Source organism: Artemia sp. Qi Xiang Cuo, chromosome 7, assembly GCF_049724085.1.
Source record: "Artemia sp. Qi Xiang Cuo chromosome 7, ASM4972408v1, whole genome shotgun sequence".
NCBI lineage: Eukaryota > Metazoa > Arthropoda > Branchiopoda > Anostraca > Artemiidae > Artemia > Artemia sp. Qi Xiang Cuo.
This window is the reverse complement of record NC_142800.1, coordinates 50057346-50084754: the sequence shown is the minus strand read 5'-3', so window position 1 is coordinate 50084754 and position 27409 is coordinate 50057346. Positions and strand designations below refer to the sequence as shown.

The window sequence follows — 27409 nt, the reverse complement described above, 5'->3', positions numbered from 1 at the left end:
ATTTCTTAGCTAATCGTTTCATAACCTTTAATGGTTTGACTTGTCTATATCTTATAATTTTAGCTGTTTAATTTGCCAAATTGAGCTTTTCTGAACTAGGTTTCTTATGCTTTTGTAGATGTTTTTGTCTGGAACTTATGATTTGGGTGTTTACTTTGCTATTTCAGACCTTTTTGAGCTAGGTTTCTTAGCCTTTCTTAGCTGTGTGTTGTCTGAAACTCATGATTTGGGATTTTTAAGTTTGATTTGGGATTTTTATTTATCAGAGAACCCTACCGCAAAAGGTTTCAAGCTCCCATCTTAAAAAATTTGGAATTTGGTATTTTTGCCAGAAGAAAGATCACAGATGCGTGTTCATTTTATTTTTCATTTTCCCAGGGATGATCGTACAGAACCAATGGCCCTAGAAGTTTGGGTGAGGACTGATTCGAACGGAAATTATAAGTTATAGCGCCCTTTTTAATTGAACAAAATTATTGGAGGGCAACAATGCCCCCACTCATGCCCCCCTTTTCTTATATATATATATATATATATATATATATATATATATATATATATATATATATATATATATATATATATATATATATATATATATATATATATATATATATATATATATATATATATATATATATATATATATATATATATATATATATATATATCTTCTTTTCAGAAGCTTATAAAGCTTCTGTCCTGAATATTCACCTTGCAAAAAAAAAACCTAAAAAATTGCTGAATGCAACGTGTAGTAGAAATCAGAAGCCATTATGAAAATATATTCTTCATGTTTTTCACGGCTTTCACAGTGAATTCAAGCTTAAAACCAACTAAATTTGCCACCGATATGTGTGGGTTTGCCCCTCATTCCAACTCCCCCAGAGCCCTGGAGTATAATTTGTGCTTCACTGAAAACAAAGTATACCATGCATATTTGGGTCTTCGTTCGTTTAAACTTTGGTTTTATTGTTTTTTGTAATTATTATTCATTTTCATGTTTGATATATAAGCTAACTTATGTTCGTTTTTAAGGTTGTCATTTGCTCTTCATTTTTCGTGAAAAATCTGTTACTTTTAATTTATTCATATCCTAAAAGCTGTTTAAGTAGATTCTCTTTAAAATCAAACTTACAAGCTTACAAACTTACAATTTTGTTTTTCGTTAAATACTCTTCCTAGATATTGAAGGGGTGAATTAATTCCCTTTAGATTGTTCCAAAGCCTCCCAATCGTGACCTATTGGAGAAATGGAAAAACAGTCGGCTTAAAAGCAGTTTTTTGTGCATGTGAAAATTGTGAACCTCCCCTTCTATAAGAGTGGGATGTGCGCGTACCTATTGAAATTGTAAATGGTCTGCGAATTAAGATCTGTTAAATGTTTAGCATGCATCTCTGACCTAAAAAAAAAAAAAAAAAAAAAAAAAAAAAAAAAAAAATCCAGAAAAATTTTTACGGCTGAAACCTAATAATTCCTAAATGATTTATAGAAAAAAATCAGAAGGTCGTTTTATTGAAAGTATTATTTTTAGACAGCTAAGCACTATAGAATAAATAAAGTTTACGTCCAAGCCAATGCATGAAGCCGTGCTTTTAACTCACCGCTAGTGGCTGGGTTATACTTGATATGAGATCTGAAATGAGAAAAAAAAATATTTAGACTATCTAAGCCGAATTTAGAAAATAAAATTGACATAAAAAAACACAAATTTTGGTTTATTCGTAGCAGATCTATCACCTTTCATTGAATAGTGAGAAAATCTATCAAGATTAGTAGACGGTAGTCTTCTAGTTCTATTGCAAACAAGCCCACTGCTTATAGTCTTTTTCCTGTGTGAGAACCGTGTAGACGGAGAGGAAAAGAAATTCATATTCCAGGGATAGGAAACATGAAATTAGATGATATAGAACTTATTTACTCAGTCAGGAAGGATGGAGTGCATTGGCAGGGAGTAGGGCTCATGATAAATAAGAAAGCTGCTAAGTCTTGTTTATGTTGGGATGGTATTAATAATAGAATGTTACTTGCTCATTTTAAGAATAAAAAGTGCAGGGTATCAGTCATAATAGTACATGTCCTTGTAGAACTAACTAATGGAGATAGTACTGACTCAGACGAATTTTACTTAAAGCTACAGGAGCAATAGATAGGATCCCAAGTAGAAATATGGTATTTTATGAGGGGATTTCAATGCCCAGGTCGGTAGAAATAAGGATAGATGGTATTCTAGCCTAAGTAAATTTAGTGTAAGAAAAGAAAATAGCGCAATTTCGTATTGTTTGCGGGGATACTCCATGGGAGTGGATTTTCCGCGGGAGAAATCGTCCTTGGGGGAATTTTCTTCGTGGGAAAACTTTGCATAGGGGCGGGGGGGGGGGTCCCGGGAAAAATTTTCCGAGGAGGAGAAGAATTTCAAGCATGATTTTAAAAACAATCAGAAATTAACACAAAAAAATCAAATGAAAGTAAGGATTATCTTCCAGGGGGAATCGTCCGCAAGAAATTTCTGGGAAAATTTTCTGCGAGGAGGGAATTGTCCGGGGGGATTTTTCAAGAAGAGGGGGAGGGGGAGGAGATTTTACGCAGCACGATTTTTCCATGGAGAAACTTTCCGTTGGGGGGATTTCCAAGGAAGAGTCTTTTGAAAAACAATCAGAAATTAAATTAAAAATTAACTTTTTTCACTTAAAGTAAGAAGCAGCATTAAAATTTAATACGGACAGAAATTAATCCAGCGATGAGGGGACTGTCCTCTTCTGTATTCTTCACTCCTTATGCTAAATATTGGCTTTTTGTCCAAATTCTTTAAGAATGTCTCCTGAAGCACAAGGGCCGTTTAATTGGAAAGAAGCTTTCTTAAAGTACTAAAGAACTTTAGCGTAAAAAGTGAGAATTTGAGAAGGGGACAGTCTCCCTTATATATGAAATAATTCCTATTCGTTTTAAGTGTGATATTGCTCCTTATTTTCAGTTGAAAAAGCTTGTTTTGTTTTAATTATACAAAACCCAAAGACGTAGCCTACATACTATTTAATCAGAAATATCAAACCTGGAAATGCACTTATTTTCTGTTTTACCAATTCAGTGCTCCTTTCAGGAATGAATATGGATACAAAAACTTTATTTAAAATATTGTAAATCTTTTCTTAGAGTACTGCTTTTCTAGCTTTTGTTTCAGCAAACCTGCTCTGGTCGTTTTCTCTCGTCATCTTTATCTCCAAGGTGTAAGAAAAAATTTAGTACGTACGTACACCCCCAGTGGCTATCAAAACGGGTACAGGCTTATTTTTCTACTAGGACTGCATTTTATGTTGTCAATATTAGCAATTCAAAAATTTGCCTTAAACTTTTGATTTAATTTTATTACATAAGTTTAGGTTGAACCTCGCCATGAAAAGTGCAACAAGAGTCATACTACTACTACTACTACTAACAACTCACCGCAGCACCAAGCCGCCTGAAGCCAACACAGCTACGCACGATCCTCCTCCACCCCAATCTATTCAAAGCCTCCCTTTTTACACCTGCCCACGAGGTTCCCATTTCCTTTAAATCTTTCTTTATAACGTCCTCCCACCCCAGTGGGGAACGACCTGCTTTCCGTTTAGCCCTAGATTGTTGGCCGAAAAGAACAACCTTCGGCAATCTGTCATCCTTCATTCGCACAACGTGCCCTAACCACCTCAACCTTTCTTTCATTATAGCCCTAGAGAGCGGTATTGAACTACATTTTTTGTATAGCCTATTGTTTGAAATACGGTCAGTCAGCCAGAACAATCCTTAAGCAATTTCTCTGGAAAACATCTAGTATATCTTCATCCGCTTTTCGGAGCGTCCATGCTTCAGAGCCATATTTGACTACTGTCATCACTGTAGCTTCTAATATTCTAATCTTGGATTGCAGACTTATCTTCCTATTCTTCCAGACTTTTTTTAACTGTGAAAAAACACCCTGAGACTTGGCTATTCTATTTTTAACATCTTCACTGCTCCCACCATCTTTACTAATAATACTACCAAGGTAAGTGAAGCTGCCCACCTGATCAATGTTTTCATTACCCAACGTCACCTTTTCATCTTCACTTATTCCTAGCCTTAGTGACTTTGTCTTCCTAACATTAATTTTCAAACAAATTCTAACATCCTGAATTTGCAAAACCTCTAAAACTTCGTTCACTTTGCTTACACTTTCATCTAGGATGCTTAAATCATCAGCATAATCCAAGTCCAGGAGACTTTTTCCTCCTCATTTGATTCCGTGGTCTCCCATTGCCTTTCCTGTGCTTCTTAAAACAAAATCCAACATAATAATCCAAATAAAGGAGGATAGAACACAGCCCTGCTGAACTCCTGATTTAATACAAAACCAGGTACTAACCTGATTTCCTACCTTAACCGCTGCAGTGTTATTCTAGTAAATAGTCACTTTAATGTATTTTTCTGGTATACCACACAAGGATAAGACCTTTGCTAAACCTCTTCTATCAACAGAATCGAACGCTTGCTCGTAATCTATAAAACTGAGGACCAAAGGTGTTTGAAAATTCAGGCACTTCTCAACTCTTAGCCTAAGAGTGAAAATTTGGTCGACACATCCTCTAACTTTTCTAAAACCGCACTGCTCTTCTCTTAAAACTTCGTCTACGGCATCTCTCAGTCTAAAAAGTATCATATTACTAAGTAATTTTCTACCTACAGAGACCATACTAATGCCTCGATAATTACCACACTCACTTTTATCACCTTTCTTATAAAGTGGCTTAATTAAGGTTTTCCTAAAATCGTTAGGTACTTCCCTTTTTTCAAAAATCATATTCATAATCTTCAATAGCTTATTTCTGACCACAAAGCCACCATATTTGGGAAACTCACCTACCGCACAATCAGCCCATGGAGACCTGTGATGTTTCTTTAACCCTATTAATACTGCTGCTAATACCTCCCTACAAAGTAAATCTTTAATCAAATACAAGGGGTCCCACAATGTTTCATTTTCCTCTATATTTTTTTCTGCAACTCTTTGTCGGTTAAGCAAGTTCTCAAAATGTTCGGCCCATCTCTCTTTAGTTTTTTCCTTATCACTAATTGCGACCCCATTCCGATCTTTAGCTGGGACAAGGCCGGATTGACTACTCCCTCTCAATTTGTTAAGGGGCCATTACAAAATTTTACTATTATGCCATCTAGCTGCATCTTCCAGATCCTCGGCAATTTTATCCATGGCCTCCACTTCACACCTTTTTAGTTCATATTTTAAAGCTTTCTCCGCTTTCTTTACATTTCTTTTGTTTTCATATGATCTATCAGTCAGATAATTCTTGTACAAGCCCCTTCTCCTTTCTATTAAACATAAATCTTTTTCCCTAATATTCTTAGCTGCAGTTCTAGCTGTCTTCCCTAAGACACCTTCAGCAACTTTACAAATTATTTTTCTAAAATTATTCCAATCATCTTCCACATTATCAAATTTTAAACTCTCAAGTTTAGTATTCAACTGTTCCTGGAAACTTTCTCTCAAATTTTATCCTAGAGTCTACCAACTTCATAACTTCCCAGGAGGTAGTCACCCTTCCGATATGTCAGCTGTAAATTAACCCTTGAAGCTATTAGATGGTGATCTTCACTCTTAACATCAATAACAGCACTCCTATATACCCTAGTATCTTGTATTGATCCTGCCAGTCTTCGGTTTACTATAGCATAATCAATAAGGTTTGCTGTCTTACCATCTTTTCCTACACCAAATTAACCTAGGCTGGGATACCATCTATCCCTATTTCTACCAACCTGGGCATTAAAATCTCCCAGTAATAACATCAAGAGTCATAAGGCGTATATATCTTAAGAAGCTCATATACGGAGAAAGGATCCCGGCTTGTCTTAATTTATGTACAAGATGATTCAAGGCCGTACCCAGAGGGAGGGTTAGGGTGGTTTGAACCCTCCCCCCGAAATGTTTGTCTGACTCGTCAAAACGCAACAAAAAATGGATATAAACAAATTTTTTTTGCGTTTTTTGATTTTTTTTGTGTACCCCCCCCCCGAAAAAATCTTTGAGTAAACCCCCTCCGAAAAACAATCCTGGGTACGGCCTTGATAATTGGAAGAGTTCATATTACTGTCCACCTCTTCTTAGCATTCTTATTGCTTCTCTTTTAATTTAGATTATTTTCTTGATTATTTCCTTCCTTATTGTCTCTCCTCTCCCTTCAAGACAATTGGAAAAGATTAGGACGTAAACGTGATAGCTGAAATCTAGTAATAAAGATAGAACGGTGATCTATTCGAGCTTTATTAATGATATTTGCCTTATTAACGTTATTGCCCAAAAATAAGGGATCCTTAATACCGTTGTCCGTCAATTAAGACTAGCCACAATACCGATTAAGGCGGGCTTTTAGCTATTAGAAAACTTTGATTCACCTCTTTCACTGGCACTGAGCCGCTTAAACGTTAAATATAAACAGTGTTTCCACTTATCTTTTCAAACAATCTGTAAAATCTTGACAATTTTCGGGACAAAATCGGGAGACGGCTCTCAGGATTCGGGAGAAAATCGGGAGATGGATATCAGGATTTAGTAGAATTTTCATTTTTTTGTATTTTGTATTGAGTTTTTGGAGGTGTTCGAGCGATTTTAGCATAAATTATCAGATTCTACAAATTTGGAGTGCAGATTTACTCGACCAAGCTGTAATTCGTGAAAGAAAATTTGTAAATTAGCTTTGTAAAACATAACAAAAGGAAGCAGCAAAAGGCTTGATATGTATTTAGTTTTTAAACTAAGCATAGTCATAGTTAATTTAGACTCTAAAGGTCTTTAGTTGAGAAATTCTTCTTCATCGATCCCTAATTTTTTTCGCCCTTTCAGATTCCACACGACAGCCCACTAAGTTCAGGACTGGGACAGAAAATCTGGATGAATTACGGACACTAGGCCTTTGACCATTGAGTCTGAGTTGAGTGGATAATCTTTTTTACCACCATCCCCAGAGGTATTCGCAAATGATAAAGAGAAAACGCAAAGTCGTAGCTCATTAGTATCAATATAACTGAAAAAAAATTATGAAAAATAGTATAACTTTCAGATACATATACCGCATTATATTGATAATCTGTGTCAATCGCATGGCTTTTTATGTGAGCAGCCTCCTCTGATCATGCAGTAACTCAGCTGTGATGACAGACGCTAATACTCTTTTTAGCCTCTTTCTGAGGGGCTGGTTAACCGTCAGTGTGTATGCTGTAACTCCGTCTCGTTTCATTTCAAGTTTCGTCTGAATTGTGGAGGCCAAAGTTACTGTTACCAAATGATTCCTTCTGTCGGTCTTTACTTCTTGAGTAAGCTGAACAGTCTTTCTGAAGCTACGTTCGAAAACAGCAAGGAACACAAGTATTGTACAAACTTTGCTAGGTTTGGTTTCCACGGTGCTCCCTCGTACTCAAAGCCGATTTCCAGTAATCCACGGCTGTCATAGTCACTGTTTTAATCATTGGCACTATCGAAATGTTCCCGCTATTCTTTGTCAATGGCACTTTTCGACTCCTAATTGTACTCATTTTCATCCATTCTTCGCGGTTTTATGTTTTATAATACAATGACAGGCCCTGGCGGAATATATTCATCACTCTCTGCTTACCCTATCTTACTTTATCAGTAAAATTTTTATGCGGCATATTTTTCAGGAATGGGACTATTTTGCCAACCAGCAAAAATGGTAAATTGTTTTCAAAATGATGCAATTTTCATCTCTGTTTCTTGTATTGGATTATTTGAGGCAAACCCCTTCAGTTCTACCGAGCAGCTGCAGACAAAGTCTAATTTTTGTCATATTTATTTAAATTTGAGGTAACTTTGGATCATTTTGAACCTACTGAATCAGCTGGAACCCCATAGTGCTAGTTCCCATCTTCTGGGTGCAAGCCAATACCAGTTGTTAGTTTATGAATTGAAGATAATTAGTTAATTACAAACCTTGAAGGTGCTTAAAATATCAAAAACAGAAAATCAATGCAACCACAGTGGAATGGATAATGTGCAATGTTCATACCAGGGACGTACGCAGGGAGGGCCTCCAGTAGAATACCACATTATCAGATGTGCTAAGTAGGGGGAGAGGTTTACATACGAGGCGAACAACAGGGGGTACAAGATGACACGCCTATTTCTAATCCAATCACACAGCTAGAAATACTAAGCTAAGTGACATCAGACCAGACTTCTTGGAATTATTAGCTTTGAATTTGCGCAATAGCCCCGAGAGGTATTAGCAAGCGCAATTAATATAAAGATTAACTGTCAGTATAGTTATTATTAGGGTGAGAACAGAATTCAAGGGGTAAGAACTCTTTGACTTTACTCGTTTATTTATTTGTCAAGATATATATTTGCAATAATGAGTGGAATGTTTACACTATTAGAAGTTGACAGTGGAATTCGTGGCAGCAGCAGCAGCAATGATACAAGAGCACCGAAAATTGCGGTAGAAATCAAAAAAAAATCTCGACTATGTCCTAAAACGGATGAAGTGCATGCAAAATACGTGATTACTTCGAACATGTTCATATTAGAGGATCGAATGTACTTTCCTCCAAATGCTATTTTAACGAATATACATAGACTTCAATGAGCATCATTTTAAACTTTTAAGCATATAGAGGGTAAAAAGTTTTATCGGTAATTGAATATGTGTATTATATTATTGTTGTAATTTTGCTCACACACAATAAAATTGTTTGAAATCGAAAATGTCCCTTTTCTTTTTGTTAGATTTTTTTTAAGTAGGTTATCGAATATTCTTGACGTAGAACGAATCATGGTTAGTCTAGAGTCAGCAGTGAGGGTGTTAGGATTGAAAATGAATGAATTTGAGAAAGAGAGAATTATGTCAAATCTTATGATTAAAGAAAAACCTTTTAATCCAGATGATGATTTTCTTGAGTTATCTTTTCGACAGAAGATATATTCTTGGGGAAAACTTAACAATATAATAGGGAATGATTCTTCCCCGCTGGACTATTGTATGCATCTTTTACAACATGACTCAAATACTTTTACTCAATTTATTGATATATTAATTGAAACAAAGCAAAATTATATCGTGGATATACTTTTGAATACATTGCCATAGATTCTATGTAGATGACTTTCCCTTCAAAACAGGTTATGTAACGTCACAGAGTAACTCCTCTCTCTCCCCTGCTGAATTTATCAAACGTGGATCAGTTTCATTTTAGCTGTGAGAGAGTTGACACTGGAAAGCAAAAAAATGTTCTATACATGTCCACTATGTATGTATACTCTTGGCAGTTGGTCATCATGTGAGAATTGTACAATTATTGATGAGTATAATGAAAAGTGTAAATTATGCAATCCGTGTAAATTACATAGAGGATATGCAGCATAAATTAAAGGCTGTAATTCATGTTTTTAAGAGATTTGTGACTCTCACCCTAGAGAGCAACTATGTTGCAATTGTCACTTTTACAAATGTGATCAGTGGGAGAATACTTATCCTGGTATGATTGAAAAGAACCCTAAACGAGATTTTAGTTTATTTTTACAAGATTGGTATCGTCGTGGTTTTAAATTATTTTGAGAGGAAGAATCAGGTCTATGATTCAACTGTTGGGGAAACACGACAATTTGGTTTCTACGTCATCGTTACGACGACACTGTCTATTATGGCTATAAACCTAGTGATTTTTATTTGGCTGTTACATAATGTAATTCACCACTTGAAAACACTGTATGTGATATTGCTTCAAATAGATAAGTTGAAACACGTGAATTTCACAATATGAATGCAAATAGTATCATTGACTATACAAAGAGATATGATAAGAGTGAAGTTACATTGTAGGGTAGAAAATGTGACCTTGACTTTGCAGCCAATCAAGATCAATATACAGTGAATTCGAATGATATACCAGCATTAGTGGTTCTCGACAGTTGCCTATAGACAGAAGAAGAAGAAGAAATCTGAAGTGAAGAATAAACATATTGTTGTGTATATATACATTTTTTTTTATTAAAAAACAAATTTATATACATTTTTAAAACACTTTACTCGTGGGCCACTAAAATCAATATTATACAGGTCAGAGAGCATATTTTCCACCATAAAGTTGTTCAGACGTGGATTGTCTACGTAAATGTTGAGAAACTGCTTGTAAGCATAACCGCAACATCTGAAGACGAAATATGTTAGCGAATGAAAACCGCAACTTTTATCGTTAGATCCTGCACTCTCTTTTGGTATTGAATAATAGTTTTCCCACTGCTTTCAATATAATTGTTGATGTGTGGAGTGTAAAATGTATAGGGTAGGCCGAGAGAATCAAAAAATTTAATATTCTTCATTGTTTGAAAGACGCACTGCCAATGGCAGGTATTCACAGTCGACGGACTGCTATTAACAATGATTAGGGTATTGTTTGCACGTTGAATTTTTCCAAGGAAGTCCGATGGTAAACAGTAGGATCTGCATCTAGACATGTAGAGGTCCAAATTAAATACACTAATTATTTGAATAGTGTTCATGGTGCAAGGTCTAGTAGAACACTGCCTTCGGGAGTGATTTCCCAATAGGTTTCAAATTGATTTAACGAGATTAGTGCAAAACTCCCAGGTAATGGGTCGGCAAATGTAATCTCTATACGCACACTCCCCTTTCGTACTAAACTCATTTCCTTAGGACCAGACAGGTCCAGAGCAGTGGTACAATGTATTTTAGTGATCCTTTCTTTGGTTATACCATTTTCAACCAGCTGTGAATCATGATCTAGAATTTGCATTGCCAACTCATACAATGTCCAGTGGTATTTATCAAAATATAGATTGTAGAGTGGGATTCCATTTACTTTGCATACAAGAGAAGAAATCCCAAACACCTCAAATTTATGTGGACAACCAGTCCACAGACCTATTGCACTAGCGCTTTTTAAAAATGTCAATGCTAATTTTGATGGAATCTCACCATTGATAAAGGATGAGTCGGTGAAGGTGCGCGAGCCTGTGGCAATATGACGTTGATTGGTGATTGTATGAGGAACATGTAGTTTAATATTATTTCCACTGGTTCTCAGTTTTTCCACTGCCAAAGAAACAGAATTCATAACCTGCTTCTTTCGTACATGTAGTATTGCCGAGGTGAGGGAGAGAGTTACATCAGGATTGGTAGGAAGTTCCTTTCTTAGAATGAGAATGAATGGAGCAAGGTTTAACTTTATGTCCACCTTAATATTCGGTGGCAGCCGTTGGGGTATATTAAATATCTCATGATATATTTTTCCAACTAGATGTAATTCACTAGTTGTAGCATTTTTAAATGCATCTGTATTATCAGTATCTGTAATATACTCATATCCATTGAAGGTGCCTCTCAATTCCCCTCTGGACCATAAGTATACTTTTTTATCGGTTTGGACATCTAGTCTTCTCGCTCAGGGACTGTCTGACGTTAGAGGGTTGCTGTAAAAATTCAGCGATAATTTCCCTATTATTACTACTTTTAAATTGTCTCGAGCAAGACTGTTTTTAGCCTCTTTTATCGCCTAGCCGAAGCCCGGATTCCGTCCCAGGAATGAGTATACATAGACCAAACTCCCCCACTGCGCATAGGATGGCCAAATTCCGTCCCCCAATAAGAGTAGACAAAGACCAAACTCCCCCACAGCGCACGGGGTGGATGGTAACAAGAATTTCTCGTAATAGAATTTCTCCTCCTTTGCGTGTTTGAATATTCTGGTGAAAATGTACCCTGGGCTAAGAGAAACCGCTCGGGGGGGGGGGGAGTAGACACTCCTTCGGAGGAGACCAGCGAGCAGGTCGGTACCTTAGTGGGGGGGGGGGGGAGGCAGGATAACCATAAATGTACGCCTGAAAACTAGCGCTTTGCGTAATGATAAAAAATAAATAAACAGTGTTGAAGAGGTGACGGAGAAAACGGTTCCCCTCCCCTGGAGTCCTCTCCCTTCGTCTTTCCTTAAATTAGGCATGTTATTCTTTGTCATTTTAAAGGTGCAATAACACCTAAAAACTACATCTACTATCAATGCATCCTCTGAAAATGAAGTGAGAGCTGGAAGCTATTGTTAGGATATTTTTTATTATTCATAAATTTATCTTAATGAAAAAGGGGTATTTCCGGTTTTCTATAATAGATGGTTCTTTTAGCGTATATGATAATATGAAATTTTCATCTTTTATTTTTTGTCGTGTTCTTAGCTGTCTTTTTTATGTTTTATTGCTTATCAATTTGTTTGCATTTACAGTATCTGTGATGTGGTCTTAGAATACAGATAATTCGACTTATTTTTTCTATTTTTGAAAAGATTAAAATCTTGTTTATATATGACGTCACTTATTCTCAGTCATCCTGCATTTTCCAGGTTAGCAGATGCAACTTGTCCGACAAATAATCCAGACCGTTTTCAAGTAGTAATTCGATTAACCTCTGACGTCACTTAGGATAAGTAATGGGGCTTATCGGATAACTAATCTTAGAATGCTAGAACGCACAACAAGTTTTACCGTTTGGAGGAGTCTTGTAAAGGGTAAAAGGCTGCTTCTAAACATTTACGTGTCATAGGTTATTTTGTCAGACAGACCTGTTGGTCCTATCAGGACCAAAAGAATTGAAGGGGCTTTTAGAAACAATTTAGTATTTACGTAATACTAAAATTTTCGTAATACTATTTTTTGTAATATCTTTATTTTCAAACGTCTCTACAATTAAGGAAGTGAGACAACGGAACTCAAAAATATAGCAAACTTCTAATATTTTGAAAAAAAGCTTGAGAGATTAAAAAAGAATTAAACTAATCGAACCACCGTAGTGCGCTAAGAAGAATAAGATGGCAAGAATAAGTAGGCAAATATTGAAATTCTGTTTATATGGAAAAGTTTTCTGTTGGTGCAGGTTATTTTTGGACTACAATGATTTTATTTTGGCTGATATAAGAAATTAGTATGAGGAGCCTAAAAACAAATTAAAACACATAACACAAAACATATGTAAAAGAAAAAAAAAAAATTAGTACATACGTAGAAGTTATCTAGCTGTCGTTTTCGAATATCTTTAAACGTGCATGTTGCGAGGCAAACATCACGCCTACCAGCATATGAATCAAGATTGTCCTGACAGAAAGTATGACAGTTAAGGCCATCACCTGTGAAGAAAGGAATAAAACAATTCTAATCATTAACGTCAAGATTACTTTCCTATTAAAGTGGGCTGATTTTATATTCTAGGCTAATTATTTGAAATTGAGTAGCCTTTGGTGCTGCAAAGGCTCTGCCGAAACTTGTGGCTTGTGCAAAGCTTGACTATGTATCGCAAAACTAAAAGAAAATTGCCCTACCTTGACAAATGATCCGATTGAGAATATTCTACGCCCGAAAATAACTACTGTCTATTTCAAAACTTCAAATGACTCTCCCAAAAAGCGGCAGTTTAGGTAATAGAATAGTCTCAATCACAGTCTTTTTCGAGGTAGGATAGTTTTATTCAGAGTAGCATCACATTTTATGAAGTGGGTGATATTTTCAATGTAACATTCAGATTTTAAACTGCATAAAGCATGTGTGCATTCCATAGGATTTTTTTTTTGTAATAATGGCACGCGTTATATTACAGTTTGGTATAAAGAAGTGTATTACGAGAATCGAGTCTTTCTTAGATTTAGTCGTTTTCCTACATCCGTTCCTCACGAGAGCACCAACTTTGTTAACACTAGTAGAGGGGGAGGTGCTACTCGTGTCACCCACCCCTGCTGCCATCTACAATTTAGTTTAATGCTGACGGGACATAATTTATTCAAGGATTATCGATCGAGTCTAATGTGGGTGTGTCAAGGTCAATCGATCTGTTGTTCTTTGGACTCGTGCGAATGACTCGAGGGATGATCTTCATACTTGTTGGTTGACATTAATTATACAAGGATTATCGATCGAGTATAAGGTTGGTGTGTCAAGGTCAATCGATCTGTTGTTGTATGACCACGTGCGAATGACATGAGGGGTGATTTAAATAAACGATGGGGGAATAATTTATAAAATAGAGTGGCTAATTATGTAAAAAATTAAAAAAACTATAATATCTATAGTATAATGTGGGTTTGTCAATTTAAATCTATCTGTTGTGTTTTTACCACGTGCGAATGACAGGTGGGTTATTTATATAATAGATGGGGGAAATATTGATTAACGAGAATGGGGACTTATGAAACAATATGATCATAGAGTCCCGAGGGAGAAAAGATTACGTAATCGCTCAATGACCTCTTTTTCAAAGATCGAGTTATTTGTTGTTTCTATGTGTAATAACTCGAGGGGCGAAGGTTGCACCTGCGCATTGAATTCTAACGGGAACAATGCTATTGATCTAGGACTCGAGGGGGAAGTGAATTTCCGTGGATTTACATAATCGCTAGGGGAAATTATTGATTCACGATGGGGGAATTATGAAACAAACATGGCTTCATTGTTGTTTGGCTAACCTACCCTGTGATCTTGATTTACATACTCGAAGGTGGAATTATTGATTCACGATGGGGTAATTAAGAAACATTACGGAGTCTTTAATATGGGATTTTCATGATATCTAGGGGACATTATTGAGTCACGAAGGGGAAAATTATTAAAAAAACATGGCTTCAGTGTGGTTTGGCTAACCTAACCTGTGAACTTGATTTACATAATCGCTAGGGTAAATTATTGATTCACGAGTGGGGGAATTAAGAAACATTAAGGTTTCTTTAATCTTTAGGCCTGAGGGATTTATTTATTATTGTTGTTTTGGACAAGTGCATGCTAGGGGTGAATGTTATGGTGTCCAGGAATTAGGAAAACAGTTAGATCACGTGTTTCCTTCTCAACCAATCATCGAGTCGGTTACATCCCCCTTCTCAGCCAACCAGAGACATGCTTACATATTAGTGGTGGTGGGAATATTGGATTCAATGTAGATGTCTCCCCCCATCATTCGATAGAGGTAACGTCACAGAGTTACTCCTCTCCCCCCCATGTCACTCCCCCTTGAATTTATCGAACTAAGAGGATCAGCTATGTTTTAGCTGTGAGTGAGTTGACATTGGAAACCGAAAAATGTTCTATATATGTCCATTGTGCATGTACACTCTTGGCAGTTGGAATCAATGTGAGAATTGTACAATTATTGATGACTATAGTGAAAAGTGTAAATTATGTAATCCTTGTAAATTACATAGAGGCTATGCAGTACAAATTAAAGGATGTAATTCATGTCTTGAGGAGGTGTGTGACTCACATCCTAAAGGGCACCTGTGCTCCAATTGTCACTATGATAAATGTGATCAGTGGGACAATACTTACCCCGCTATGATTGGAAAGAATCCCAAACGTGATTTTAGTTTATTTCTACGAGATTGGTATCGTCGTGGATTTAAATTATTCTGGGAAGAGGAATCTGGTCTACGATTCAACTGTTGGGGTAACAAGACAATCTGGTTTTTACGTCATCGTTGTGATGACACCACCTACTATGACTATAAACCAAGTGATTTTTATTTGGCTGTGACGGAATGTGATTCACTACTTGAAAACACTTTATGTGATATTGCTTCAAATAGACAGATTGAAACTCTTGAATTTCATAATATGAATGCAAATAGTATCATTGACTATACAAAGAGATATGACAAGAGTGAAGTTACATTGTACTGTAGAAAATGTGACCCTGACTTTGCATTAAATCAAGATAAATATACATTTAATCCAAATTATTTAAAAGCATTAGTGGTTCACGACAGTTTCCTATACATAGAAGATGAATAAATCTAAATTGAAGATTTAAATACATTGTTGTATATATATATGCATTTTATTAATAAACAAATTTACAAACAATCTATGTTCAAATATTTATTCCTTTGTAATATCCATATTTATCACTGTTTTTATGTATACTATCTCAGGAGGTTCTATTATTTGAACCTCATCCTCCTCCACTGATATAATATTTGTGAGAGAGGGTATCTCCTCAGCAAATAAATCCTCGGACCCACTCCTCAAGAGATCCTCCTCCACTGGCACAATATTTATGAGAGAGGGTATCTCCTCCGCAAATAAATCTTCACGCACTCGAACTTGCGGGTTATGTATTCGAACCGAGGACCCACTCCTCAAGAGATCCACCGCTCTACATGTACAGAGACGTTCTTCCTCCTCCTCAGGGGTGATCTCGATGCTCTCGTTCTCTGCACATGTAGCTAGAAGATTCTCCTCCACCTCGATAGTGAGCCCCCACTCGCTCCATACATCCTAAAAAGGTCGAGAACACTATGGTCAAAAGCTATGTGGAAAGGTATAGTCTTCATGAATATACTGAGGGGTGTTATATAAATGTAATAAACAGGGTTACTTATTTTTTTCATTTTATCTATAATTTTGTATGTCTAAAATTCATCAATTAGCCAGATGTGGGTTTTTTTTTTTTTTATTTTTTACATAAGGAGTGAGATTTAATGTCATTGATAGAAGCCCGTATGAGATTTAATGTCTGTGATAAAACGAGAAAAAAAACTTTTCCAAGAACTATGTTTTTCAATGAAAAGTAAAGAGCTACGACATTAAATCAAAGAGAGCAGAAATAAAGTTGAATAATTGCTTAAACGTAAATTTTCTGTAAACATACTTCTAATTAATCACTCCTAAAAAGGTAAGTATTATTCTTATACTTTAGTTCCATGAAGAAAAAGCAAGTTACTATTAAAGAATAAATGAAACCAAAACGAACAGCTATGACTGAATTTATATTTTAGTTTCAAGAAGCAAAAGTAGTTAATACTTCCCTGGATTTGACTTATAAAGCTGGAAACGTAAAGTGAGATTTATGAAAATGCACAAATGTAATTTTTATTTTCTACGATAAATACGATAAAGAGATAAAGAGAGCAAAGAGAGCAGAAATAAAGTTGAATAATTGCTTAAACGTAAATTTTCTGTAAACATACTTCTAATTAATCACTCATAAAAAGGTAAGTATAGACCGCTCATCCTCTATGGTGGGGGAGCATGCACAGCTGGCTAAAGCAGTTAACACTTGCCTGGAAGCTCGAAATGTAGAGTGAGATTTTGGAAAATGCATAAATTTAATAATGGTTCTTGGAAATTTTCGGTTTGATTATGAAATAAGAAATTTTTAAAAACATGAAATTTTTTGCAATTAAAAACGAACAAAAATTAATTAAAAAACTTTCCGAAAAATATGTTTTCAAAAGAAAAGTAAAAGTCATTTTAAACTTAAGCTCAGCAGATGCAAATACCATTTAAAATTTAAACTCGAAACAATCAGAAATTACTATTAAAGAATAGATGAAACCAAAACGAACAGCTATGACTGAGTTTATATTTTAGTTTCAAGAAGCAAAAGTAGTTAATACTTCCTTGGATTTGACTTATAAAGCTGGAAACGTATAGTGTGATTTATGAAAATGCACAAAAGTAATTTTATTTTCTACGATAAATACGATAAAGAGATAAAGAGAGCAAAGAGAGCAGAAATAAAGTTGAATAATTGCTTAAACGTAAATTTTCTGTAAACATACTTCTAATTAATCACTCCTAAAAAGGTAAGTATAGACCGCTCATCCTCTATGGTGGGGGAGCATGCACCGCTGGCTAAAGCAGTTAAGACTTGCCTGGAAGCTCGAAATGTAGAGTGAGATTTTGTAAAATGCAGAAATTTAATAATGGTTCTTGTAAATTTTCGGTTTGATTATGAAATAAGAAATTTTTAAAAACATGACATTTTTTGCAATTAAAAACGAACAAAAATTAATTAAAAAACTTTCCGAAAAATATGTTTTCAAAAGAAATGTAAAGGTCATTTTAAACTTAAGCTCAGCAGATGCAAATACCATTTAAAATTTAAACTCGAAACAATCAGAAATTACTATTAAAGAATAGATGAAACCAAAACGAACAGCTATGACTGAGTTTATATTTTAGTTTCAAGAAGCAAAAGTAGTTAACACTTCCCTGGATTTGACTTATAAAGCTGGAAACGTAAAGTGTGATTTACGAAAATGCACAAATGTAATTTTTATTTTCTACGATAAATACGATAAAGAGATAAAGAGAGCAAAGAGAGCAGAAATAAAGTTGAATAATTGCTTAAACGTAAATTTTCTGTAAACATAGTTCTAATTAATCACTCCTAAAAAGGTAAGTATAGACTGCTCATCCTCTATGGTGGGGGAGCATGCACCGCTGGCTAAAGCAGTTAACACTTGCCTGGAAGCTCGAAATGTAGAGTGAGATTTTGGAAAATGCAGAAATTTAATAATGGTTCGGGTAAATTTTTTAAATATTAGCAATAAAATTTCGAAACAACAAAAAAGTAATAAAAAATGAAAAATGATCCCTTATTACCTCTTAAATTCTGCTAAAAATGTATAATTCATAAAAATTTTAAAATAGCTAACGTTTAAATAGTCTTAAAATTAGCCTTACTATGGCGAAATCACACAACAGTTCTAATAAATTCAATATGTGCCAGTCTTACAAATTCAATACGTATAAAAATTTATTATTAATTCTAAATTTCTAATATATAAATTGATAATGAATTATATATGAGCCTTAATTTTGAGTTAACACACAAAAGATAGAAAAATTGCAATATGTTCCTTTGTTAAAAATGCATTACAGCTAAAAATGTCGTATAAATTCAAAATTAAAAATATATAAATTGAAATTGATTTGTTTATGTGACTTTATATTGAGTAAACACACAAAAGTTAGACAAATTGCAAAATTTACCTTTATTACAAATGCAATACGTCTAAAAATGTAGTATTAATAACAAATTAATAATATATAAATTGAAAATGTTTTGTTAATGAGACATAAAATTGATTAAACACACAAAAGTTAGTCAACTAGCACAATGTTACTGTAGTACATAAGCATTACGGCAAAAAATGTAGTATAAATACTCTTTTTAAAAAATATAATTGTAAATTATGATTTTTATAGCCTTCAAAGTGCGTATAAAACCAAAAGTTAGTAATTATTAGAAATGTTAAGTTATTAACTATGAAATACGGATAAAAATGAATACGTCATACACAATTTAAACTATCTAGATGTTAAATGTTTTAATTATGAACATTTATATTGAATAATAAATCACAAGAAAGACAAAATTATTTATTTAATTGGCTTTAAAATTCTATACGTCTAAAAATTTCGTATTCATACAAAATTTCATATATCTAAATTGTAATAGATTCATTTATGTGCCTTTAAATAGCGTAAACACACAAAAGTTAGACACAAAGCACATTTTTCCTTTATTACAAATGCATTACAGATAAAAATGTAGAATAAAAAAACATTGACTAATATATAATTGTAAATTTAAATTTTTGTAGAAATTCAATAGAGTAAAAAAACAAAAGTTAGAAAAAATGAAAAATTTTCATTTTTTCCATATTCAATACGGCTAAAAATGAAGAATTCATACACAATTTCAACTAGCTAATGGGTAAATGTTTTATTTATGAACCATTCTATTTAGAAAACACACAAAAGTTAGAAAGAATGCAAAATTTTCCTTTATTATCTCTGCAATACGGCTAAAAATGAATAATTCATACACATTTTAAACTATCTATAGGGTAAATGTTTTAATTCTGAGTCATTCTATTAAATAATAACAAAACAGTAAGAAATCTATAAATATTGACGATGATTTAAAATTCTAGACGTCTAAAAACGTAGTAGAAATTAACCTATTAATATTTAACTATGGATATTTTTTTATTTTTTTGCCTTAAAAAAGCTTAAACACACAAAAGAATGACAAATTTCGCTTGTAACGTTTTTTACCTCTGCAATACGGCTAAACATGAAACTTTAAGCTGAAAACGTAAAGTGAGATTTTTGAAAATGTATAAATATGATCTTTATTTTTGAAGAGACTTTCTGAATTCTATTCGAGTCATGCGATCGCGTTCAAAGAGTTCGTGTTAACGAATTGTAAGTAAGGAGCGTCCCGGCTAAATGGTAAACGAAACTCTTGAAAACAGGTTTTTAGCTCCATGAAGGTAAAGCAAGTTGACATTTCCTTTAAAGAATCAGATTTCAATGCTGATTTTAAATATATAGTTTAGTCCTACCCATCAAAAGTTACGCGCCTGAGAAAATATGGCTGATTTTCGGAAAATGGGAGAAATACCCCTAAAAGTTATAAAACCTTAATGAAAATCACATCATCATATTCATCGTATCACAGAACCCTACTATAGAGGTTTCAAGCTCATATCTACAAAAAATGTGCAATTTTGCTTTTTTACCAGAAGAAAGATCACGGATGCGTGTTTATTTTTATTTATTTATTTTTTTGTTCCAAGGGTTTTCGTATCGACCCAATGGTCATATAATATCGTTGGAGGACTTATTGAAACGGAAATTAAAAGTTCTAGTTCTATTTTTAAGTGATCAAAAATGTAGGGCAAAGAGCCCCCCTCCCAGGCTAATTTTTTCCAAAACTCACCTGAACAAAATAATGATTTTCGGGGTAGATCATTTATAGCAAAAAATATATTTAATTTTAATTAGTGTTATGCAAAATGTGGCTTACAGAAACCTAATTTACAGATCTGGATATTCAAAATCGTCACGTTTTTGTAAGAAAAATTATAGAAATAAAATATATTTCTATGGTTCAAATATGTAAAATCCATAGGGGAAAATATAAATTAAAATTTAAACATACATTAACCATCGAAGGACCGGTGACTTCATTTGAACTATTCATTACTTTATATATATATATATCTTTATTTCAATATGCACTGAGGTTGATGTCATCTAAACACTAAATAATATGCGGTAATAACGGTATATTTCCTTTCCATAATCAAATTAATAAATGTTGACCTATAGGTTCATGGAAAACAAGTTCATTTTATGTCTTCTTTTCATTTGCATAAGTCCCCCAATGACATAAGCCATTCTATGAATTGTTTTTCAGAAATAATGTTATTTTTTGTATGTGAACAAAGTAACTCCTGAAATTTGAAAGTTCTCGTCATAATGTTATTATTTTTCCAAAATCGTCTAATCAATTTTTAGATGGATCTTTTCTTCAACATAATTAAAAGCCACAATAACTATGTCTTTAGAGATAAAATGGACTCTTCAGCACCGGGGGGGATAGGTTTTTAAGTTATTAAATTTATAAATAAACCGATAAAAGTTGGGGGTTGAAAAGATTTGTACTCCAACTCGAAACACAGCAGTCGAGAGAGGGATCATTCTCATTGAAAAAGATTCTAGTGATCCTTTTAAGTAACAAAAATAATTGGAAGGGTAACTAGCTTCACCCTCCCGCATCACCTTTGTCCTCAATCGTCTAATGGGAGCCACGGATCAGAAGGCTGACCACGGACGGACACCACACCCCCCGGGATCACAGACTGAAGGCCCACCGCAGGTGGGATCCCCCCACCCCCGGACTCATTAGGTTAGGTTTAGGTTAGGTTAGGTTAGGTTAAGTGGCCGGCCACTAGGTTAGGTTAAGTGGTCTTAACCTAACCCAGGTTAGGTTAGGTTACCTAACCTAACTAGGGTTAGGTTAGGTTAGGTTAGGTTCGGTTAAGTGGCCGGCCACTTAACCGAACCTAACCTAACCTAACCTAACCCTAGTTAGGTTAGGTAACCTAACCTAACCTGGGTTAGGTTAAGACCACTTAACCTAACCTAGTGGCCGGCCACTTAACCTAACCTAACCTAACCTAAACCTAACCTAATGAGTCCGGGGGTGGGGGGATCCCACCTGCGGTGGGCCTTCAGTCTGTGATCCCGGGTGGTGTGGTGTCCGTCCGTGGTCAGCCTTCGGATCCGTGGCTCCCATTAGACGATTTAGGAAAAAGGTGATGCGGGAGGGTGAAGCTAGTTACCCTTCCAATTATTTTTGTTACTTAAAAGGATCACTAGAATCTTTTTCAATTAGAATGATCCCTCTCTCGACTGCTGTGTTTCGAGTTGGAGTACAAATCTTTTCAACCCCCAACTTTTATCGGTTTATTTATAAATTTCATAACTTAAAAACCTATCCCCCCGGTGTTGAAGAGTCCATTTTATCTCTAAAGACATAGTTATTGTGGCTTTTAATTATGTTGAAGAAAAGATCCATCTAAAAATTGATTAGACGATTTTGGAAAAATATTCACATTATGACGAGAACTTTCAAATATCAGGAGTTACTTTGTTCACATAAAAAAATAACTTTATTTCTGAAAAACAAGTCATAGAATGGCTTATGTCATTGGGGGGCTTATGCAAATGAAAAGAAGACATAAAATGAACTTGTTTTCCATGATCCTATAGGTCAACATTTATTAATTTGATTATGGAAAGGAAATATACCGTTATTACCGCATATTATTTAGTGTTTAGATGACATCAACCTCAGTGCATATTGAAATAAAGATATATATATATATAAAGTAATGAATAGTTCAAATGAAGTCACCGGTCCTTCGATGGTTAATGTATGTTTAAATTTTAATTTATATTTTCCCCTATGGATTTTACATATTTGAACCATAGAAATATATTTTATTTCTATAATATCCAGATCTGTAAATTAGGTATCTGTGAGCCACATTTTGCATACCATTAATTAGAATTAACTATATTTTTTGCTAGAAATACTCGACCCTGAAAATCATAATTTTGATCAGGTGACTTTTGGAAAAAAATGAGCGTGGGAGGGGGCCTAGTTGCCCTCCATTTTGATCACTTAAAAAGAGAACTAGAACTTTGAATTTCCGTTTCAATAAGTCCTCCAACGATATTATATGACCATTGGGTCGATACTAAAACCCCTGGAACAAAAAAAAAAAATAAATAAAAATAAACACGCATCCGTGATCTTTCTTCTGGTAAAAAAGCAAAATTCCACATTTTTTGTATATATGAGCTTGAAACCTCTATAGTAGGGTTCTGTGATACGATGAATATGATGATATGATTTTCATTAAGGTTTTATAACTTTTAGGGGGTATTTCTCCCATTTTCCAAAAATCAGTCATATTTTCTCAGTCGTGTAACTTTTGATGGGTAGGACTAGACTATATATTTAAAATCAGCATTGAAATCTGAGTCTTTAAAGGAAATGTCAACTTGCTTTACCTTCATGGAGCTAAAAACCTGTTTTCAAGAGTTTGGGTTAACATTGAGCCGGGGCGCTCCTTACTTACAATTCGTTAACACGAACTCTTTGAACACGATCGCATGACTCGAATAGAATTCAGAATGTCTCTTCAAAAATAAAGATCATATTTATACATTTTCAAAAATCTCACTCTACGTTTCCAGCTTAAAGTTTCATGTTTAGCCGTATTGCAGAGGTAAAAAAGGAACATTTTGCATTTTTTCTAACTTTTGTGTGTTTTCTCCTAATACTGGCACAAAAATAACAAAATTTCACTTTCTCATTTAGTATATGTTTCGTATTAAAAAGTTTTTAGACGTCTTGAATTTTACCTTAAGTACAATAATTCTTTTTTTCTAACTTTTGTGTGTTTTTAAACTATTATGGTTCATAATTCAAACATTTAACATTAATCTAGTTGAAAATGTTTATGAATTATTCATTTTTAGCCGTATTGCAGAGGTAATAAAGGAACATTTTGCATTTTTTCTAACTTTTGTGTGTTTTCGCAATAGAATGGCTCATAATTAAAACATTTTACGTTTATATAGTTGAAAATTTGTATGAATTATTAATTTTTATCCGTAATTCATTTGTAATAAAGTAACAGATCGAATGTTTTATTAATGTGTTTTTATTACTCAATTTATGTTAAATAAAAAAATCAATTTACAATTATATTTATTTTAAGTTTAATTAATTCTACATTTTTTGCCGTTATGCTTATGTAAGAAATGTACATATTGCATTTTTTCTAACTTTTGTGTGTTTTCGCTATATAAAGGCACCAAAACAAAAAATAATCAATTTATATATTTTAAATTTTGAATGAATAATAAGTTTTTAGACGAATTGCATAGTTCATTAAGGAAATTTATTCTTAATTTCTCTCTGTGTATTTATTTTTCAATATAATGTCTAATATTTAAAAAATTTACCCTTTATCTAGTTGAAAAAGCGTATGAATTCTTATTTTTTAGACGTATTGAATATGTACAAAAGTAACTTTTTGAATTGTTTATAACTTTTGTGTGTTTTCTCCAGAGAAGTGAACAATAAATATACATTTACAATTAGCTTGTTGTAAATTTTAATTAATTCTACATTTTTAGCTGTAAGGCATTTGTTCTAAAGGAACTTAGTGCATTTTTTCTAACTTTTGTGTGTTTTCGCAATTTAAAGTCTCATTAATAAAAATATTTCAATTTATATATATTAAATTTTTAATTAATACTAAATTTTTAGCCGTAATGCATTTTTAATAAAGGAAAATTTTGCATTTGTTCTAACTGTTGTGTGTTTTCGCAATATAAAGTCACATAAATAAATCAATTTCACTTTATATATATTAAATTTTTTATTTATACTAAATTTTTAGCCGTAATGCATATTTAATAAAGGAACTTTTTGCATTTTTTCTAACTTTTGTGTGTTTTCTCAAATTAAAGGCTCATATTTAATTATTAAACAATTAATATATTTTTAATTTGGTATTTATAATAAATTTTTAGACGAATTGCATTTGTACTAAAGTATCATTAATCATATTTTCAAAAATTTGTGTTTATTAGCAATAGAAAGGGTCATAATTAAATTAATGACACTATAGAGTGTTGAATTTTGTTTTGAATTAATAATTTTTAGAAGTATTGTAGTTATAATAAGGGATAATTTTGCATTTTTTCTAACTTTTGTGTGTTTTCGCGATAGAATGGTTTATATTTAAAACATTTACAAGAATCATTATTAAATTTCTGCATTTTCCAAAATCTCACTCTACATTTCGAGCTTCCAGGCAAGTGTTAACTGTTTTAGCCAGCGGTGCATGCTCCCCCACCATAGAGGATGAGCGGTCTATACTTACCTTTTTAGGAGTGATTAATTAGAACTATGTTTACAGAAAATTTACGTTTAAGCAATTATTCAACTTTATTTCTGCTCTCTTTGCTCTCTTTATCTCCTTATCGTATTTATCGTAGAAAATAAAAATTACATTTGTGCATTTTCGTAAATCACACTTTACGTTTCCAGCTTTATAAGTCAAATCCATGGAAGTGTTAACTACTTTTGCTTCTTGAAACTAAAATATAAACTTAGTCATAGCTGTTCGTTTTGGTTTCATCTATTCTTTAATAGTAATTTCTGATTGTTTCGAGTTTAAATTTTAAATGGTATTTGCATCTGCTGAGCTTAAGTTTAAAATGACCTTTACTTTTCTTTTGAAAACATATTTTTCGGAAAGTTTTTTAATTAATTTTTGTTCGTTTTTAATTGCAAAAAATGTCATGTTTTTAAAAATTTCTTATTTCATAATCAAACCGAAAATTTACAAGAACCATTATTAAATTTCTGCATTTTCCAAAATCTCACTCTACATTTCGAGCTTCCAGGCAAGTGTTAATTGCTTTAGCCAGCGGTGCATGCTCCCCCACCATAGAGGATGAGCGGTCTATACTTACCTTTTTAGGAGTGATTAATTAGAACTATGTTTACAGAAAATTTACGTTTAAGCAATTATTCAACTTTATTTCTGCTCTCTTTGCTCTCTTTATCTCTATATCGTATTTATCGTAGAAAATAAAAATTACATTTGTGCATTTTCATAAATCACACTTTACGTTTCCAGCTTTATAAGTCAAATCCAGGGAAGTATTAACTACTTTTGCTTCTTGAAACTAAAATATAAACTCAGTCATAGCTGTTCGTTTTGGTTTCATCTATTCTTTAATAGTAATTTCTGATTGTTTCGAGTTTAAATTTTAAATGGTATTTGCATCTGCTGAGCTTAAGTTTAAAATGACTTTTACTTTTCTTTTGAAAACATATTTTTCGGAAAGTTTTTTAATTAATTTTTGTTCGTTTTTAATTGCAAAAAATTTAATGTTTTTAAAAATTTCTTATTTCATAATCAAACCGAAAATTTCCAAGAACCATTATTAAATTTCTGCATTTTCCAAAATCTCACTTTACATTTCGAGCTTCCAGGCAAATGTTAACTGCTTTAGCCAGCTGTGCATGCTCCCCCACCATATAGGATGAGCGGTCTATACTTACCTTTTTATGAGTGATTAATTAGAAGTATGTTTACAGAAAATTTACGTTTAAGCAATTATTCAACTTTATTTCTGCTCTCTTTGCTCTCTTTATCTCTTTATCGTATTTATCGTAGAAAATAAAAATTACATTTGTGCATTTTCATACATCTCACTTTACGTTTTCAGGGAAGTATTAACTACTTTTGCTTCTTGAAACTAAAATATAAACTCAGTCATAGCTGTTCGTTTTGGTTTTATTTATTCTTTAATAGTAACTTGCTTTTTCTTCATGGAACTAGAGTATAAGAATAATACTTACCTTTTTAGGAGTGATTAATTAGAAGTATGTTTACAGAAAATTTACGTTTAAGCAATTATTCAACTTTATTTCTGCTCTCTTTGATTTAATGTCGTAGCTCTTTAATTTTCATTGAAAAACATAGTTCTTGGAAAAGTTTTTTTTCCTGGTTTTATCACAGAAATTAAATCTCATACAGGCTTCTATCAATGACATTAAATCTCGCTCCGTATGTAAAAAATAATAAAAAAAAAAACCCACATCTGGCTAATTGATGAATTTTAGACATACAAAATTATAGATAAAATTAAAAAAATAAGTAACCCTGTTTATTAAATTTATAGAACACCCCTCAGTATATTCATGAAGACTATACCTTTCCACAGAGCTTTTGACCATAGTGTTCTCGACCTTTTTAGGATGTATGGAGCGAGTGGGGGCTCACTATCGAGGTGGAGGAGAATCTTCTAGCTACATGTGCAGAGAACGAGAGCATTGAGATCACCCCTGAGGAGGAGGAAGAACTTCTCTGTACATGTAGAGCGGTGGATCTCTTGAGGAGTGGGTCCTCGGTTCGAATACATAACCCGCGAGTTCGAGTGCGTGAAGATTTATTTGCGGAGGAGATACCCTCTCTCATAAATATTGTGCCAGTGGAGGGGGATCTGTTGAGGAGTGGGTCCGAGGATTTATTTGCTGAGGAGACACCCTCTCCCATAAATATTATATCAGTGGAGGAGGATGAGGTTCAAATAATAGAACCTCCTGAGGTAGTATACATAAAAACAGTGATAAATATGGATATTACAAAGGAATAAATATTTGAACATAGATTGTTTGTAAATTTGTTTATTAATAAAAT

The 27409-nt window shown here is 33.5% G+C and overlaps 1 protein-coding gene across 1 annotated transcript in view; it reads right to left on the bottom strand.

The window, feature by feature from the left end:
* Positions 1-1500: 1500 nt before the first annotated feature.
* Positions 1501-27409, bottom strand: part of LOC148950378 (damage-control phosphatase 1-like) — a 156735-nt gene continuing 130826 nt past the window's right edge. Inside the window, exons 6-7 of the mRNA XM_089092361.1 lie at positions 13053-13177; positions 1501-1637 (exon numbers count right to left, since the gene is read on the bottom strand). Coding sequence (XP_088948487.1) covers positions 1620-1637; positions 13053-13177 — 143 coding nt within the window. The 3' untranslated portion in view covers positions 1501-1619. The remainder of the gene's footprint in view (positions 1638-13052; positions 13178-27409) is intronic.